At 42.7% G+C, this 19,996-nt stretch overlaps 1 protein-coding gene across 1 annotated transcript; it reads left to right on the forward strand.

Moving 5' to 3' along the window:
- Positions 1 to 18,247: 18,247 nt before the first annotated feature.
- Positions 18,248 to 19,518, forward strand: LOC118356088 (glyceraldehyde-3-phosphate dehydrogenase-like). Its single transcript, XM_035722925.1, has one exon. The coding sequence runs from the start codon at positions 18,315 to 18,317 to the stop codon at positions 19,314 to 19,316; it is 1,002 nt and encodes a 333-aa protein (XP_035578818.1). The 5' UTR covers positions 18,248 to 18,314; the 3' UTR covers positions 19,317 to 19,518.
- The last annotated feature ends 478 nt before the right edge of the window (positions 19,519 to 19,996 follow it).

Raw genomic sequence — 19,996 nt, forward strand, 5'->3', positions numbered from 1 at the left:
TAAAACATTTAGCAACCCTTAGATTAAAGGGTCTAATACAAAGATACAGGGCTTCCCCATTAATTACAGAAGAAAAGAGCTGGCTAATGGCTGTTTCTACTTCTCAGAGGTATTGCTTCTAATTCTCCCTGCTCAGCACTGGGGTCTGACCTTCTTTAAGGTGGCTTGGGGTGGCCCATATATCCACACTCAGAAAAACCCCATCCCCTTGTATTCTGTTCTTTCCAAAAAGAAAATAAAAGACTCCTCTCTAGGGGTAAGGTGGCTTCCCTTCTGTGAAGCTTATCTCACTTGGCAACTAATATGGTAATTCCAGGTCATGAAGGACAGTCTACTAAAAAAATAATACTAATAAAAGCCAAAAGAGTAAATCCCCAGGCAGAAACTTCATGACAGTGTACTTAATTTTGACAACTTTCAGGCTAGAAATTTGAATATACAAAATAATACATGTTAGAAAGCAACTATTAAGAATCACAGGGGGCGCCTGAGTAGCTCAGTTAGTTAAGCGGTTAAGCGGCTGACTCTTGGATGCGGCTCAGGTCATGAACTCAGCGTCCTGGGATCAAGCCCCACATCGGGCTCATGCTCAGTGCAGAGACTGCTTGAGGATTCTCTCTCTCTCCCTCTCCCTCTGCCCCCGCCCCCACTCTCTCTCACACACATAAATAGATAAATCTTAAAAAAAAAAAAAAAGAATCACAGACTATTACAACTCAGCCTTAGAAATTAGTAAATGACCTCATTGTTTTGCAGGTAAAGAAAGAGTTCCAGGAAAACTGTACAATGATTTGCCCAAGGTTAAAATCTGTGAGAGATGGGACTCCAATCAGGGACTCGAGTGTTCATGTATCACCATATTGCTGTCCACCTTTTGTAAAAGAATCAGAGTAAGATATTTGAAACATTCTCTTTGGAATATTTAAAAAAGTATTTCATTTGAAAAGTTTGATTTAAATAAAAAATTCCCAGAACCCACCCATTGTGTAAGGCTATGGCTATATCACAGAATTGTAGGGTGTATCCAACTATTTGAGCAGGATAAAGAGGGTTTGGGACATGGCACTGGACACACCCACTGGGGTAAAAAAATCGGCCCTTGGGGAACGGACGAAATTGCAGGGACTAACAAAGGAAGTTCAATCTAGCAAGCAACTGAAACTCACGGCAATCTTTGCTTATAACTCAAGAGAGCAGTTGGCCAAGGGGGTTGCGGGAGGGACATAAAACAGAAATGGAATGTTCCCAACAAGCTAGAGGTCAGCCATGAGGCAGGTGATACCTGGAAATCCAGACAGGAAGCTGGCTCCGGGAGTCTGTCCTCTAGTGACCAATCCCAACCAGAGACATCGGGCCTGGGGCAAGGTTCCAATTCCAGCTCAGAGCCTGGAAAGAAAATGATTAGTCCTTCATTCTAGGAAGGAGCTGGACTTAATGTGGGCCTCCAGACAGCAACGTGGGACCGAGACTTAGGAAATGAAGCGGGAGCCCAATTAGAAGAATCAGGGCACCGCATCCGGTCAAACTGGCCGAGAGCGTGACATTGTTGAGCAACAGAGAGCCAGGCTAGGCTGACTTCAGAACCTCTACCATGGGCCCAGAACGACCCAGGCACAGGGCTGAGCCACCTGGTGGGAATCAAGAACAGATCCATGCTGGAGATGGAAAGAGAGAGGCAAAGTAAGACTGCTGTTGGGCCTCTTTGTTTATCTCCTTCCTGGTGTCCACTTTATGCTAGTTATTGCTTTCATCAACAAGAAAGCCGCACCGAAGATAGGGAACTTTCAAGGGGATCAATCAATGATATTTTGGGAGAAGACTGAAATGAACAACTAATGAAGTTCAGAGCTTTTATTTGTCCATATTATACATATCTTTCAAGGCCCTAAGCAAATGGGCAGTGGAATATGTTATTTCCTGATGGAAAAAAGAATAAGAAGTGAAACTAAAGCACTCCTAGGACTCAGACCCTCCCCCAGTTAGCGTGGCATCAGAGGTGGTTCTCTCTGAGGTTTTTTAGCTCTCCCCCCAAGCCTCCATTAACTCTGCCAAGGCACCTCAAATTAACAATTAACTTAACACAGTGTTTGCCACGCAATTGCGACTTTAAAGTAAACCATTCAGCCTCCAGCCTAGTCTCTGTTCTTCCAGAGGAGTCTGGGGGCTGTCACTGTCTTGGTAGGTTCCCTCCTTTTCAAGTCCTTTCGAAACCCACACTTTCTTCCTGTGGTCTGCCACAGGAGCATTACTGTACTTCTTTCCCCACTGGGACTTGAGTCCAGTGTTCTCCCCATTCCTCTCTGTCTTTCTCTGGCTCCAGGGCCCTTGTAGTTGGCTAGTTGTGTACCTTGTTGTTACTCCGTTCATTTCTCCTTCACCCTGCAGGGGGCGGCATTGAATGACACAAGTTCTTTACCAGGGGTGGCAGTCAGTCACCTCAGGAGCTCTTCTACTCCAAAAGCCCTGGTCTAAATCTAGACCTACCAAACCAGAGTCCCTGGGAGAGAAAACACAAGATCTACATTTTTAAAAGGTAAATAGGGGAGCCTGGTGACTCAGTCAGTTAAGCATCTGCCTTTGGCTCAGCTCATGATCTTGGGGTCCTGGGATTGGGCCTCATATCTGGCTCCCTACTCAGAGGGGAGTCTGCTTCTCCCTCTCCCCAGCTCATGCTCTCTCTTTTTCTCTCTCTCTTCAATAAATAAATAAAATCTTTAAAAGAAAAAGGTAAATAAAAGAATAAGGTAGGTCTATTGTCATGGCAAGCTGTCTATGATAAATACTTGCAAAGTTAAGTTTCAGAACACTGTGTAAAGAATATAATCCCACTTTTGTAACAGCAGGAAATGTATGTATGTGGGGGTGATGTGGTATATTTGAGGGTATTTAATCAAAAGAGTCCTTGGACTTAGGATTTTAGTCACTGATCCCTGTTTTCTTCTGCCATCCACCTCCCAAACACTTGATGTGCTCAAACCAGATGCAGCCTCAGAGGAGACACTGTATATTATGTCTCTACCATTTAATAGCAGTGGAAAATTTGCCAGGTCACTTAATTAGCCGAAGCTTCAGTTTTTCACCTGTGAAATGGACTGCTACTACTCTATTCTATGGGATGTAGTAAGGATATATAAGATAATGTACACATGCCCAGCCTAGTGTCAGAAAACTTATAAGAATATTTTTCAAGAAAAGATATTAAATATAAACATTTTAAATATATATATTTAGTAGCAGAAGTTGAAGATAAGCTGTACTTGGAAATCTTGTCATCCATACATATATTAAAAATGGGGGAAAAGAGGGCGCCTGGGTGGCTCAGTTGGTTAAGCGACTGCCTTCGGCTCAGGTCATGATCCCGGAGTCCCGGGATCGAGTCCCACATCGGGCTCCCTGCTCGGCAGGGAGTCTGCTCCTCCCTCTGACCCTCTTCCCTCTCGTGCTCTCTATCTCTCATTCTCTCTCTCTCAAATAAATAAATAAAATCTTTTAAAAAAATGGGGGAAAAGACAACGCAAATGTTTTTATTGATCTTTCTAAAATAAACACACATATAAATTGATAGCTTCTTGAAGGGCATCAGCCTATTTGCACGAGAGCATTCAGAGCAGGATCTGCTAACCTGGAGACCTCCTAGCACTGGTGTGCTTGCTTATCTGGGCCTTGCTGTAGGCATTGTTGGCTGCCACCTGCAGGCCTGGTCCAGCCTATGGGCTTCGTGACAAAACCTTGGATGGCTTTTGACAGATTTGAGAATCATCCAAATATCCGATCACCTGGCAAAATCCCTATGGGAGGGTTAGCAAGCTGATAAAAGAAACTCAGGTGTACTATGAAATGAATTTACAGAAACTTATGAAGGTGCTTATCTTGAAGAATGGGAGATTTAGAAAGCACAAGTTGGTCATCTTCAAATATCTGACTTATCATCATGTAGAAGGATGGGGTTGATACTACAGGTGGAAGCTGTTTCAGTCCTCTTGATTGGGGAGATGAGTTCACAGATGTGCATCTGACATCTTTTGCACTTTATATATGTCCAGTTTATTGTAATTCAATTATATTTCAATAAAGTAGAAAAGGGTATTAGCCTTAATGTCAGAGAGCTTGGGCTCCAATGATTGCCTTGCCACTTCTGGTCAGTGTGATCGAGAACAAATTCCTTGACCTCTAGTCTCCTGGAGTTGACAAGAAGCTTAGGAGAGAAGAGGCACATGAAGCGCTTAGCACTGAGTCAGTGTGCGCAACAATTGCTGTTGTTATTGCACACTCTGACTTCTGCGAAGCTCTTAATAGGGGCTGGTTTAATATGAGGGAGGGCAGTTTTGGGGTTCGGAGTTTCTGCGGGCTCTTTGAAAGGCCACCAGAGAGCACAGAAAAGGGCAAGAATCATAGCCGACCTTTGCCAGTCTCACTCACTCACTAATGAGGGAACCCCAGCCCTGTAAATGAGAGAAATGCAGAGCCAGATTATCTTGGCCTGGGAAGAAGCATCAGAGGTTGGCGGTCCAAGTCCCACTCAGAAGTTGCACTCTGTCATGAGGTGTCCCGGCCTTCTTCTTCTCCTACCCCACCGTGTTGGCCCCACCGCCACCACACAGGGCGCCCTCCCCAGTAGGCACTCCACTGGCATCCGGGCCAGGAGCTTTCACACCAAACACTATGAAATAGTCACTTATGGTGGAATAGGAGGTGGGAAACACCTCCACTTCCTGTCTCTCGTTCTTTCGTCGTGTGCCTTTGAACAAGACTCTTCACTGCTCTGAGCCTCAGTTTCCTCATCTGTACAATAGCACTGATACTATTTGCCCCATCCTCGTGACATTGTAAAGCACTTAGTACAGATTTGAGTGCTCCATGGGTATCAGGTCATGTGGCTGTCATCACTGAGCATCTATGAGGTGAGGGAGGTGAGGGCAACATAGGAGGGAATGTTTATGTCCTCAAATCACAAGCCTGTGCAGTTGCTGACAGGAACAAGTCAAGTACTTTCTTCCCCTCCATGTAACACAGGTGCATTTGAGACCATGGTTCTCTGGAACCTGCCTTTTGTTTCTTTCTTTCTTTTTTTTTTTAAGATTTATTGATTTATTTGAGACAGAGAGAGTGCGCACAAGCGGGGGGGTGGGTCAAAGGGAGAGGGAGAAGCAGGCTTCCCGCTGAGCAGGGAGCCCGATGTGGGGCTTGATCCCAAAACCCTGCGATCATGACCTGAGCCGAAGGCAGACGCTTAACCCACTGAGCCACCCAGACATCCCTGTCTTTTGTTTCTTAACCTACTCTTCTTGCCACTGCCCTAAATTCCAGTTTCATTTATTAGAATTTACTACCTCAGTGATTATTTTTAATTTTGAATCCCCAGGCTTTTCTTTCCTTCAATCTTTATAACTCCTATGATAGAACAGATGGTCTCGAGCCACAGCTAAACATTCCACGTATCTGGACATCAGCTGGCCTGCCTCCTTCCTCAAAGCACTGGTGACCCCACTTAGCTTGTATTCTTCCCTCAAGAATCTGTGATTGTTCTGGGGTGTGCGGCCCAAAACTGATGTCACGATGTCACATACACACATATACACATATGCATGCACACACATCCATGTACACACCCAGTATCTCAGCATACGCCCCGGTCACACTCCCATTAGATCCATCACAATGGATCTCACCACTCCTTTCCAGGATTTTTCTCACCCCTTCACTCTTTGGGCGGTCTACTCCTAATTTCTTCAGTCGCTTTTGCCAAGACCCCATCCCTTATCCCAGATGGCATTCACAAAGCCTAGTGTTGCGGTTCACAATAGTTTTGATTACTATTAAAGTATCTGATAACCTGCTCATATTAAGAATGAAAAGGAGTTTCCTGAAAGACTATTTGTTAGTATTTATCAAGCGGAATATATTTACAATAATCGATCCCAACATTCATTGAATGCTTGCCTGTACCAAACATTGGTGTAAGCTAACTCATCTCACCTCATTTTTCCAGTCATCAACTCTATGAGGTAGACACTTTTATTATCATCACTTCATTCCACTTCTAGAAATTGTTCTGCAGGGAATAATTTTGGCTGTATTTGAAATGAATGTAAACAAAAATTTATGACAGCATAGTTCAAACTGAATATATCCAATTTGATGGGGTATTATGCATCTATCAGATATCAAATTTTTAGGAATATTTAGTAATGTGGAAAAGGTAATTGAATATTAAGCAAAGAGCAAGATGCAAAGTTTTATATGCAACACTAGCCCAATATTATCCATGGATGCACGGACAAGAAAAAAAAAAAAAAAAAAACAGAAAAAGGAAAAGAAGAAATAGAGCAAAGCCCTAACAGTGAATATCTCTGAGTGGGATAATTCTTTGCTTTATTCATTTATCTGTACCCTCTATTATTCCATAATAAACATTCTTAATGTCATAATCAAAAAAATGTTATTAAGCATGTTTTTTGCTATAGCCTAATTTCTTTAAGTTCTTTTAACTTCTACTACAGCCCATGTTTCTTGCTTGCCCCCATTGGGAGCTTCAGAAGGTCATTCTCTTTGAAGGCAACCATGAGCTAGAAGTTAATAGTATTCCCAAGAACATGGAGTTGAAAATGTAATGCAAGTTTATCCCAATTGCACAGAAAATACCAAAATAAAGAATTTGTATGCCTCACTTGGTGGCAGGAGATGAATCCTTGTTAAGGATGCACCAAACTCCCTGAACTGCCCAAGAAATAGAGATTTAGCTCCCATGCATTAGGCCTTCTCTTTTTCCCTGAGGATGTTTACTTCTTCCAGAAATTTTCATGTCTGTAATGTCCCTTGTTTCTTTTCTCGCCTCCAGTCCCTGCCTCTCCCAAAGCCAACTGGCCCTGGTCCTGTTCATAGCTTGCCCAGGGTCCCCCAGACAGATTCCCCTTCCTCTGCTCGCATGAGGCTGGGCAAGGCAGCCTGCCTGAGATCTGAGATCCACAGTGGTGCCTTCTGTAAAACGGAAGCACCAGAAGCACCACCTCTTGCCTTTGACTACCAGAGAGCTTTGGCAAACGATTCTACGACAAAAGCCGCTTCTTTCTCTGGGGGAAAACGTAAAGTAAAGGCAAAATCATTCATCCAATTGCACGCAATAATGGACACTCCTCTTTACTTTAGCCATTATTTCTGGGCATACTGAAAGCAACATGGGTCGGTAGTCACTCCAAGTCCAGATGGGAGGCCAGACTCTACAACTAAATGGGGGAGCCTGTGCAAGGCTGCCAAGATTGCTCATCTATAAAATAGGACTAATAACTTTACAGTGATGTTAGGAGAAGAAAAGTGTGCAAAATGTGTACATGAGAGAACATACACCTAGCACTCAGATCTTTGTTTCCAATACCATTTTCCAATAAAAATTGGAAAAAAAAAATGGCTGATTCCAGGACTAAAGCAACAAATATACAAGATGAGCCTGGGAGCCTCTTATAGTGCCAGAAAGTAAAGAAGTGCTCAAAAACAATGAAACAATGGTGGGGGTATATCAGGAAGGTACTGGAGCAACTAAAGAGCTCCCAATGGCCAAAGCTAAAACAATCCGAGCAACAAAGTTTAAAAATTATATTTGGATTATAACCCAAAGTATTAAATAGATATCCATGAGTCCACACTGATAAAGCATAGAGTAAATAAATAAATCAGGGAGAAGAGATCAATCTCCTACACAAAAGAATTCAAATAATTTATGTAGATACTACCCCACCCCGGGAGGGTAACTTAGCTCTCCACTCATGTGTGGGCTGCACACAGTGACTTCCTTCCCAAAGAGTAGAGTATAGAAAGAGCAAAAAAAAAAAAAAAAAAAAAAAAAGTAACTTTGTGGTGGAGAAACCTGACAAGCTCCACCTCAGTCAAGTGATGAAGATCAACATGAACAAAGATAAATCATGTTGGTGGTATGTGCCCTTACAATGATGAAACAAGAATGGCACTTTGCCTCTGTTATGTTTTCCCCCACCCCGAAAACTCATGATTCTGGCCCAATAATGAGAAAAACATTAGACAAACCCCAGTAGAATGACATTCCACAAAATACCTGCCCGGTACTCCTCAAAACTGCCACGGTCATCAAAAACAAGGCAAGTTTGATAAACTGTCACAGCCAAGAGGAGCCTAAGGAGACATGACAACTAAATGTAATGTGGTCCTGGAACAAATAAAGAACATTGGGTTAAAACTAAGAAAATCCAAATAAATTATAGACTTTACTTAATAGCAATCTGTCAATATTGGTCCATTAGTTGTGATAAATGTGAAATACTAAAGCAAGATGTTAACAATAGGGGAAACTGGGTTTGGAGCACATGGGAAGTCTGTACTATTTTCACAATTTTTCTGTAAATCAAAAACTATTCTAATATTAAAAGTTCAGTCTTGGGGGCGGAGCTAGATGGCGGAGGAGTAGGAGACCTGGGTTTCGTCTGGTCTCATGAATTCAGCTGAATAGGTATCAAACCATTCTGAACACCTACGAACTCAACAGGAGATCAAAGAGAAGAATAGCAACAACTCTCTGAACAGAAAAGCGACCACTTACTGGAAGGTAGGACGTGCGGAGAAGTGAATCCGAGGCGATATTCGGGAGGATAGACGGCGGGGGAGGGGTCCTCCGTAGGCCGCTTCTGGCAAGTGATAGAGCTGCAGAGAACAAAATCAGAACTTTGAGAAGTCGGCTCCGCTGAGGGACATCACTCCAGTGGCTAAGCGGGAGGTGGAACCCTTGCGGGACAGTGTGGTCTCAGGACCCTCGGGGTCACAGAAAGACCGGGGGTGCCTGAGTGTGGCAGAGCTCCCGGGTATCAGAGCGGGGAAGCCAGCTGCAGAGACGGAGACGAGGCATGGGCTCTCAGCTCGGGGTTGCCATAAACTGTGATCCGCGGCCCAGTCGGGCCACTGCTCCTCCAGCAGGGACCCAACAAGCGGCAGATCCAGGGAGACCCCCCCCCTTCCTCCCCCGGGGAGGAGCGGCGTGGGAGTGCACCGCAGGGATCTGCCGGGTTTGGAGACTCCACACAGGGTCGGGTGCCAGAGATAGAAACACTCGGTCACAGGCCGGGTGAGCACGCAGTGCGGCCGGAGACGGGGGACACGGGAGTGACTGCTTTTCTCTGGGGGCGCACTGAGGAGCGGGGCCCCAAGTTCTCAGCTCCTCTGGGCAGAGATTGGGAGGCCACCATTGTCACTCTGGTCCTCCAAAGCTGTACCGAGAGCTTGAAGGGAACAAAAGCACCGGAGAGCAAACCCAAGCAGATTGCTTAGCCCGGATGACAAGGGTGGGGCAATTCCGCCTCCGGCAAAGACATTTGGGAACCACAGCAACAGGCCCCTCCCCCAGAAGATCAGCAGGAACAGCCAGCAAGCCAAGACCAAGTTCACCGATCAAGAACAGGAGAACTCCAGCGCTAGGGGAATACTGTACATAGAATTCATGGCTTTTTGACCATGATTCATTAGTTTTTCAAAGTTGATTTTTTTAACCATTTTTTTCTTTTTTTGAATTTTTCTTTTTCCCTTTTTCAACCAACATCTTATCAATCCCTTTTTAAAAAAAAATTTATTTTTCATTTTTTAGAGTCATATTTTATCCCTTCATAGTAGTTACCCTTATTTTTGGCATATATATATAAATTGTTCTCTCTTTAAAATTTTGAGATACAGTTTCTTCTAACAGATCAAAATATACCCTAAATCACTAGTGTATGGCTTTGTTCTAGTCTCCTGCCTGATCACATTCTCTCCCTTTTCTTTTTTTCTTTTCTTCTTTGTTCTTTAATCTTCAACTTCTTATCAATTCCTTTTATAAAATCTTTTATAATTTTCATCTTTACAGTCATCTTCCATCCATTCATTGTATCAACCCTTATTTTGTACATATATAAGTCTTTCTTCCTTTAAAATATTAGGAGGCACTTTCTTCTAACAGACCAAAATACGCCCAAAATCTAGTGTGTGGCCCTGATCTATACACTAGTCTGATCATATTTGATCATATTCTGGGTTTTTTTTGTTTTGTTCTGTTTTTGTTTGTTTTTATCTTTTTTTTCTTTTTTTTCTCTCTTTCTTTTTTCTTTCTTTCCCTTTCTTTTCCCCTGGTTTCAGGTCTTTTCTGATTGGCATACAGTATATTTGCTGAGGACGTTGTAAACCTGTTAGCATTTTGTTCTCTCATTCATCTATTCTCCTCTGGACAAAATGACAAGATGAAAAAAGTCACCTCAGCAAAAAGAACAAGAGGTAATACCATCTGCCAGGGACATACTCAATATGGACATTAGTATGATGTCAGACCTAGAGTTCAGAATCATGACTTTTAAAGATACTAGCTGGGCTTCAAAAAAGCGTGGAAGTTATTAGAGACACCATTCCTGGAGAAATAAAAGAAATAAAATCTAACCAAATCAAAATCAAAAAGGCTATTAATGAGGTGCAATCAAAAATGGGGGCACTAACTGCTAAGATAAATGAGGCAGAAGAGAGAATCAGCGATATAGAAGACCAAATGATGGAAAATAAAGAGGCTGAGAAAAAGAGAGATAAACAACTACAGGATCACGAGGGCAGAATTCGAGAGATAAGTGATATGATAACACGAAACAACATTAGAATAATTGGGATCCCAGAAGAAGAAAGAGAGAGAGGGGCAGAAGGTATATTGGAGCAAATTATAGCAGAGAACTTCCCCAATTTGGGGAAGGAAACAGGCATCAAAATCCAGGAGGCACAGAGAACCCCTCTCAAAATCAATATAAATAGCTCAACACCCTGACATCTAATAGTAAAACTTACAAGTCTCAGAGACAAAGAGAAAATCCTGAAAGCAGCTCAGGAGAAGAGATCTGTAACCTACAATGGTAGAAACATTAGATTGGCAACAGACCTATCCACAGAGACCTGGCAGGCCAGAAAGGACTGGCATGATATCTTCAGAGCACTAAACGAGAAAAATATGCAGCCAAGAATACTATACCAGCTAGGCTATCATTGAAAATAGAAGGAGAGATAAAAAGCTTCCAGGACAAACAAAAACTAAAGGAATTTGCAAACATGAAACCAGCCCTCCAAGAAATATTGAAAGGGGTCCTCTAAGCAAAGAGAGAGCCTAAAAGCAGCATAGATCAGAAAGGAACACAGACAATATACAGTAACAGTCACCTTACAGGCAATACAATGGCACTAAATTCATATCTTTCAATAGTTACGCCGAATGTAAATGGGCTAAATGCCCCAATCAAAAGACACAGGCTATCAGATTGGATAAAAAAAACAAGACCCATCAATATGCTGTCTGCAAGAGACTCATTTTAGACCCAGACACCCCCACATTGAAAGTGAGGGGGTGGAAAATGATTTACCATGCTAAAGGACACCAAAAGAAAGCTGGGGTGGCAATCCTTATATCAGACAAATTAGATTTTAACACAAAGACTGTAATAAGAGATGAAGATGGACACTCTATCCTACTTAAAGGGTCTATCCAACAAGAAGATCTAACAATTGTAAATATCTATGCCCCTAACATGGGAGCAGCCAATTATATAAGGCAATTAATAACAAAAGCAAAGAAACACATTGACAACAATACAATAATAGTGGGGGACTTTAACACCCCCCTGACTGAAATGGACAGATCATCTAAGCAAAAGATCAACAAGGAAATAAAGACTTTAAATGAAACACTGGACCAAATGGCTTCACAGCCATATTCAGAACATTCCATCCCAAAGCAACAGAATACACATTCTTCTCTAGTGCCCATGGAACATTCTCCAGAATAGATCACATCCTAGGTCACAAATCAGGTCTCAACCGGTACCAAAAGATTGGGATTATTCCCTGCATATTTTCAGACCACAGTACTTTGAACTAGAACTCAATCACAGGAGGAAAGTCAGAAAGAACTCAAATACATGGAGGCTAAAGAGCATCCTACTAAAGAATGAATGGGTCAACCAGGAAATTAAAAAAGAATTAAAAAAATTCATGGAAACCAATGAAAATGAAAACACAACTGTTCAAAATCTTTGGGATACAACAAAGGCAGTCCTAAGAGGAAAGTATATAGTAATACAAGCCTTTCTCAAGAAACAAGAAAGGTCTCAAATACACAACCTAACCCTACACCCAAAGGAGCTAGAGAAAAAACAGCAAATAAAGCCTAAACCCAGCAGGAGAAGAGAAATAATAAAGATCAGAGCAGAAATCAAAAGAACCAAAGAAATAGAAACCAAAAGAACAGTAGAACAGATCAACGAAACTAGGAGCTGATTCTTTGAAAGAATTAACAAGATTGATAAACCCCTGGCCAGACTTATCAAAAAGAAAAGAGAAATGACCCAAATCAACAAAATCATGAATGAAAGAGGAGAGATCACAACTAACACCAAAGAAATACAAACAATTATAAGAACATATTATGAGCAACTCTATGCCAGCAAATTAGATAACCTGGAAGAAATGGGTGCATTCCTAGAGATGTATCAACTACCAAAATTGAACCAGGAAGAAATAGAAAACCTGAACAGACCTATAACCACTAAGGAAATTGAAGCAGTCATCAAAAATCTCCCAACAAACAAAAGCCCAGGGCCAGATGTCTTCCCAGGGGAATTCTACAAAACATTTAAAGGAGAATTAATACCTATTCTCCTGAAACTGTTCCAAAAAATAGAAATGGAAGGAAAACTTCCAAACTCATTTTATGAGGCCACCATTACCTTGATCCCCAAACCAGACAAAGACCCCATCAAAAAGGAGAATTACAGACCAATATCCTTGATGAACATGGATGCAAAAATTCTCACCAAAATACTAGCCAATAGGGTCCAACAGTACATTAAAAGGATTATTCACCATGACCAAGTGGGATTTATCCCTGGGCTGCAAGGTTGGTTCAACATCCGCAAATCAATCAACCTGATACAATACATTAACAAAAGAAAGAACAAGAATCATATGATCCTCTCAATAGATGCACAAAAAGCATTTGACAAAGTACAGCATCCTTTCTTTTTTTTAATAATTTTTTATTGTTATGTTAATCACCATACATTACATCATTAGTTTTTGATGTAGTGTTCCATGATTCATTGTTTGTGCATAACACCCAGTGCTCCACGCAGAATGTGCCCTCCTTAATACCCATCACCAGGCTAACCCATCCCCCAACCCCCCTCCCCTCTAGAACCCTCAGTTTGTTTTTCAGAGTCCATCGTCTCTCATGGTCCGTCTCCCCCTCCGACTTACTCCCCTTCATTCTTCCCCTCCTGCTATCTTCTTCTTCTTTTTTTTCTTAACATATATTGCATTATTTATTTCAGAAGAACAGATCCGTGATTCATCAGTCTTGTACAATTCACAGTGCTCACCATAGCACATACCCTCCCCAATGTCTATCACCCAGCCACCCAATCCCTCCCAGTACAGCATCCTTTCTTGATCAAAACTCTTCAGAGTATAGGGATAGAGGGTACCTACCTCAATATCATAAAAGCCATCTATGAAAAACCTACAGCCAATATCATTCTCAATGGGGAAAAGCTGAGAGCTCTTCCCCTAAGGTCAGGAACGCGGCAGGGATGTCCACTCTCACCACTGCTATTCAACATAGTATTAGAAGTCCTAGCCACAGCAATCAGACAACAAAAAGAAATCAAAGGCATCCAAATCAGCAAAGAGGAAGTCAAACTCTCACTCTTTGCAGATATATGATACTGTATGTGGAAAACCCAAAAGACTCCACCCCAAAACTGCTAGAACTCATACAGGAATTCAGTAAAGTAGCAGGATATAAAATCAATGCACAGAAATCAGTGGCATTCCTATGCACCAACAACAAGACAGAAGAGAGACAAATCAAGGAGTCGATCCCATTTACAATTGCACCCAAAACCATAAGATACCTAGGAATAAATTTAACCAAAGAGGCAAAGGATCTGTACTCAGAAATCTATAAAATACTCATGAAAGAAATTGAAGAAGACACAAAGAAATGGAAAAATGTTCCATGCTCACGGATTGGAAGAACAAACATTGTGAAGATGTCAATGCTACCTAGAGCAATCTACACATTCAATGCAATCCCCATCAAAATACCATCCACTTTTTTCAAAGAAATGGAACAAATAATCCTAAAATTTGTATGGAACCAGAAGAGACCCCAAATAGCCAGAGGAATGTTGAAAAAGAAAAGCAAAGCTGGCGGCATCACAATTCCGGACTTCCAGCTCTATTACAAAGCTGTCCTCATCAAGACAGTATGGTACTGGCACAAAAACAGACACATAGATCAATGGAACAGAATCGAGAGCCCAGAAATGGACCCTCAACTCTATGGTCAACTCATCTTTGACAAAGCAGGAAAGAATGTCCAATGGCAAAAAGACAGTCTCTTCAACAAATGGTGTTGGGAAAATTGGACAGCCACATGCAGAAGAATGAAACTGGACCATTTCCTTACACCACACACAAAAATAGACTCCAAATGGTTGAAAGACCTAAACGTGAGACAGGAGTCCATCAAAATCCTAAAGGAGAACACAGGCAGCAACCTCTTTGACCTCAGCCGCAGCAACTTCTTCCTAGAAACATCGCCAAAGGCAAGGGAAGCAAGGGCAAAAATGAACTATTGGGATTTCATCAAGATAAAAAGCTTTTGCACAGCAAAAGAAACAGTCCACAAAACCAAAAGACAACTGACAGAATGGGAGAAGATATTTGCAAATGACATATCAGATAAAGGGCTAGTATTCAAAATCTATAAAGAACTTATCAAACCCAACACCCAAAGAACAAATAATCCAATCAAGAAATGGGCAGAAGACATGAACAGACATTTTTCCAAAGAAGACATCCAAATGGCCAACGGACACATGAAAAAGTGCTCAACATCAAGCGGCATCAGGGAAATCCAAATCAAAACCTCAATGAGATACTACCTCACACCAGTCAGAATGGCTAAAATTAACAAGTCAGGAAACAACAGATGTTGGCGGGGATGTGAAGAAAGGGGAACCCTCCTACACTGTTGGTGGGAATGCAAGCTGGTGCAACCACTCTGGAAAACAGTATGGAGGTTCCTCAAATAGTTGAAAATAGAGCTACCATATGATCCAGCAATTGCACTACTGGGTATTTACCACAAAGATACAAATGTAGGGATCTGAAGGGGTACGTGCACCCCAATGTTCATAGCAGCAATGTCCACAATAGCCAAACTGTGGAGAGAGCCAAGATGTCCATCGAGAGATGAATGGATAAAGAAGAGGTGGTATATATACACAATGGAATATTATGCAGCCATAAAAAGGAATGAGCTCTTGCCACTTGCAACAACGTGGATGGAACTGGAGGGTGTTATGCTGAGTGAAATAAGTCAATCAGAGAAAGACATGTATCATATGACCTCACTGATACGAGGAATTCTTAATCTCAGGAAACAAACTGAGGGTTGCTGGAGTGGTGGGGGTGGGAGGGATGGGGTGGCTGAGTGTTAGACATTGGGGAGGGTATGTGCTATGGTGAGCGCTGTGAATTGTGCAAGACTGTTGAATCACAGATCTGTACTTCTGAAATAAATAATGCAATATATGTTAAGAAAAAAAAAAAGAAAAAGAAGATAGCAGGAGGGGAAGAATGAAGGGGAGTAAGTCGGAGGGGGAGAAGGACCATGAGAGACAATGGACTCTGAAAAACAAACTGAGGGTTCTAGAAGGGAGCGGGTGGAGGGATGGGTTAGCCTGGTGGTGGGTATTAAGGAGGGCACATTCTGTGTGGAGCACTGGGTGTTATGCACAATGAATCATGGAACACTACATCAAAAACTAATGATGTAATGTATGGTGATTAACATAACAATAAAAAATGAAGAAAGAAAAAAAGAAAAAAATAAAAGTTCAATCTTTAAAAAGCAGTGTGAATGCAATGTGTTCATTACAGTAATTGGGAACTGTCTGGTTTAAATTTATAGCATCCCTGCCTTTGTTTATCACCTTGTTAAAATAATTGAAGCTGCCTTGATGGCAATGTCAGGTTTTTGATCTGGATTGATGTTATAAACTAGCTTGGGCTTTACAAAAAAAACAACAACAAACAACAAAAACCCTTGGTTCAGTGAGATAATTCTGCCCTCTAGTGGCTTGATATTGTTTATACATTTAGTGGCAAAAGGATAGTCTACCTGTGCCAGTCACTTTTGATGTTTCAAAGTCCAGACAAGAGCCAAAATATACTTAAGGGCCTTTACTCTCCTGGAACCATTCCCCAGTCTGTTCACTTACACAGAACTTTACCTTCCTGAATGATCTCAGAGGAGAGACACATTTATGTGAGGAAACTGGCTGATGTGAATGTAAAAGGCATAGTTAAGGGCTGGGGGGAGAGTTTGATAGTGTGAATGGGAAGACTTAAAAATGTTTATGCATCTTCACCCAGTAATTTCACTTTTGGAAACTGTTCCCTAGGAAATAATGCAAGTTACATAAAAATACTTAAAAAAAATGTGGGTGCCTGGGTGGTTCAGTAGGTTAAGCGTCTGCCTTCAGCTCAGGTCATGATCTCAGGGTACTGGTATCGATCGATCAAGCCCCGCATCAGGCTCCCTGCTCAGCAGCAAGTCGGTTTCTCCCTCTGCCTCTGTGATCGCTTTCGCCCTCTCCCAAATAAATAAATAAAATCTTAAAAAAATAAAATATTTTTAAAAATTTTACATATAACAATGAAAAATCTGAAACAAAGTAAGTGTTTAACAATCAGGGAATTGTGTAGGAAAGGGAGGAAGGGGAAAGAAGGAAAACTGTATTTTTTATACAGTATATATACATCTATATACTGGACTATTGTGCAGTCGATAAAGGAGTTCCTAAAAATATTTAATGACATGGTTTAACTGTTGATGATACAATGTTTAGTAAAACTCTATCAACGGTGTGATCAAAACTTCAGGATAATATAGATGACCATATATACACACACACAAATAAACAATGACACATAGTTCTCAGGTCACAGTGTGCAGAAAATGTAACTTTTTTTTATAACTCAGCTTGATTTTGTTTTAATCCCTCATTTTGCCTGATGGCAGAAAAAGCTAGTCACCCCAGAGTATTCCTCAGTACTCTGTGTTTAAATAATCATTTAAGGATTTACCCCTTCCCTCCCCCTTCCATTAAATTGGCACCTATGTGCACTGGATTTTGGTGTCACAGAGTGAGGAAAGGCTGGTCCTTACCCATCCCCTGTCCTCTCTGTCCTCCATTGGCATAAGTCGAGTCATCACTTGTCTTTGTTTATCTGGTCATTTGCCTGTGCTAGGCTTGCCTCCGCTGTGACGTGTGTGGCTTCATCTTGAGTTTTATCTCTGCCTTCTCTATCCCTTTGGAGCAAATGAAACTCTAGGGCACTTTTCCTGCTGGGCCACAGGCAATGTGGGGTGTGGTCTCCCGCTAGACTTGCCTGGTTTTGCCCATTTCTACTCCACTACTGCTGCAACATGTGAGCATGAGGGACTTCTGTGCCATCGTCACCACCCCCTCAGATTTCCCCAAGAATCAGGATTCAGTTCTCTGCTTCAGGTCCCAACCCCATCCCTCTAGGACTTCCATCATTCCACAAAGTACGGAAGTGTCCCTGAGACCGACACCAACACCAAACCCAGTCATACCTCGCAAGTCTCTCCTTCCTCAGCTGTGACTTTTCTATCAAATTCATGGCAGGAAAATTGGCTCTTACTTCACTCATGCTTCCACAGCCTATTATTTATAAAAATAAAATTAAGTTTTTGTCCCCCCAGGCAAACTTGGAGACTCGGAAATCCTTTTTCTCTAAGTAATGTCTCTTCCAGGAATTTGAAGTCTATTTAGAAAACGTAAATGCTGACAATTGCCTCCTTCCTTTCTCTTTGCATTCCTGTTGTAACCTTACTCTAAGTGCACACAGAAAAGTTTTGCTGGTGATTGAACAATGGAGGAAGGAAAAAGTGGGAGTAAAAAGGAATGAATACATACATACATGGGAGTAAAAAGGAATGAATACATACATACATGCTCATATATATATGCATATGTAAGTATACACGTTCATACAAAGAGTAGAGAAATCAATTCAATGAAAGGTTTCAGTGGTTATTTATGCATTATACTTTCTTTTTTATAACTTTCCATATTTTCTGAATTTCTAGAAGAAACTTATTCTATACCATCAGAAAAAGGAAATTATAGGCTCTCTGCTCCTCCCCGTTCGACAGACAGCCGCGAATTCTGGTGCAGTGCCAGCCGCGTCCCTGAGACACGATGGTGAAGGTCGGAGTGAACGGATTTGGCCGTATTGGGCGCCTGGTCACCAGGGCTGCTTTTAACTCTGGCAAAGTGGATATTGTCGCCATCAATGATCCCTTCATTGACCTCAACTACATGGTCTACATGTTCCAGTATGATTCCACCCATGGCAAATTCCACGGTACAGTCAAGGCTGAGAACGGGAAGCTTGTCATCAATGGAAAGTCCATCTCCATCTTCCAGGAGCGAGATCCCGCCAACATCAAGTGGGGTGATGCTGGTGCTGAGTATGTTGTGGAGTCCACTGGGGTCTCCACCACCATGGAGAAGGCTGGGGCCCACCTGAAGGGCGGGGCCAAGAGGGTCATCATCTCTGCTCCCTCTGCCGACGCCCCCATGTTCGTGATGGGTGTGAACCACGAGAAGTATGACAACTCCCTCAAGATTGTCAGCAATGCCTCCTGCACCACCAACTGCTTGGCTCCTCTGGCCAAGGTCATCCATGACAACTTCGGCATCGTGGAGGGACTCATGACCACCGTCCATGCCATCACTGCCACCCAGAAGACCGTGGACGGTCCCTCTGGGAAGCTGTGGCGCGACGGCCGAGGGGCTGCCCAGAACATCATCCCTGCTTCCACTGGTGCTGCCAAGGCTGTGGGCAAGGTCATCCCTGAGCTGAACGGGAAGCTCACTGGCATGGCCTTCCGTGTCCCCACCCCCAACGTGTCTGTCGTGGATCTGACCTGCCGCCTGGAGAAAGCTGCCAAATATGATGACATCAAGAAGGTGGTGAAGCAGGCGTCAGAGGGCCCCCTCAAGGGCATCCTGGGGTACACTGAGGACCAGGTCGTCTCCTGCGACTTCAACAGTGACACCCACTCCTCCACCTTCGATGCCGGGGCTGGCATTGCTCTCAACGACCACTTTGTCAAGCTCATTTCCTGGTATGACAATGAATTCGGCTACAGCAACTGGGTGGTGAACCTTATGGTCCACATGGCCTCCAAGGAGTAAGAGCCCCCTGGACCACCAGCCCCAGCGAGAGCAAGAGGAAGAGAGAGGCCCTCAGCTGCTGGGGAGTCCCTGCCCCAACTTATCCCGCAAAACACTGAGAATCTCCCGACCTCCACCGTTTCCATCCCAGACCCCCTGAAGAAGGGGAGGGGCTTGGGGAGCCCTACCTTGTCATGTACCATCAATAAAGTATACTGTACCCAGCCAAAAAAAAAAAAAAAAAAGAAAAAGAAAAAGGAAATTATATATAAGAAGGGAAATAAACAAGGTCTCTGGCTCCCAGCATCTCCACCACAGCAAAGGACAGGGGAATAGAGGACCTAAGCCTTCCACTGGCCCCAGTCAAAGCTCTCCTCTCCTCAGTCTCTGGGTTACTTGATCTTTCACCGCACTGACCACTGTTCTTGGGATCCACTTCTTCCTTGGCTTTCCGAGCACCAAGCTCTCTTAGCAATTTTTTTTTCCAGTTCTCTGATGCATCAAAAACCTAGACCTCAAGTCTGAGTCTGATGCTATAATGGAATGAAACTTTTGGGGCTCCTGGAAGGGGAAGAGGGTAATTTGCATGAAGGAGTAATGTCAAAATTTATGGCCAGAGGATGTACTGTGGTAAAATAAATATAGATACCACACATTGACTTGAATCTGACAGGCTTGGGACGACTTTGACCCATATGGCA

Source organism: Zalophus californianus, chromosome 1 (genome assembly GCF_009762305.2).
Source record: "Zalophus californianus isolate mZalCal1 chromosome 1, mZalCal1.pri.v2, whole genome shotgun sequence".
Lineage (NCBI taxonomy): Eukaryota > Metazoa > Chordata > Mammalia > Carnivora > Otariidae > Zalophus > Zalophus californianus.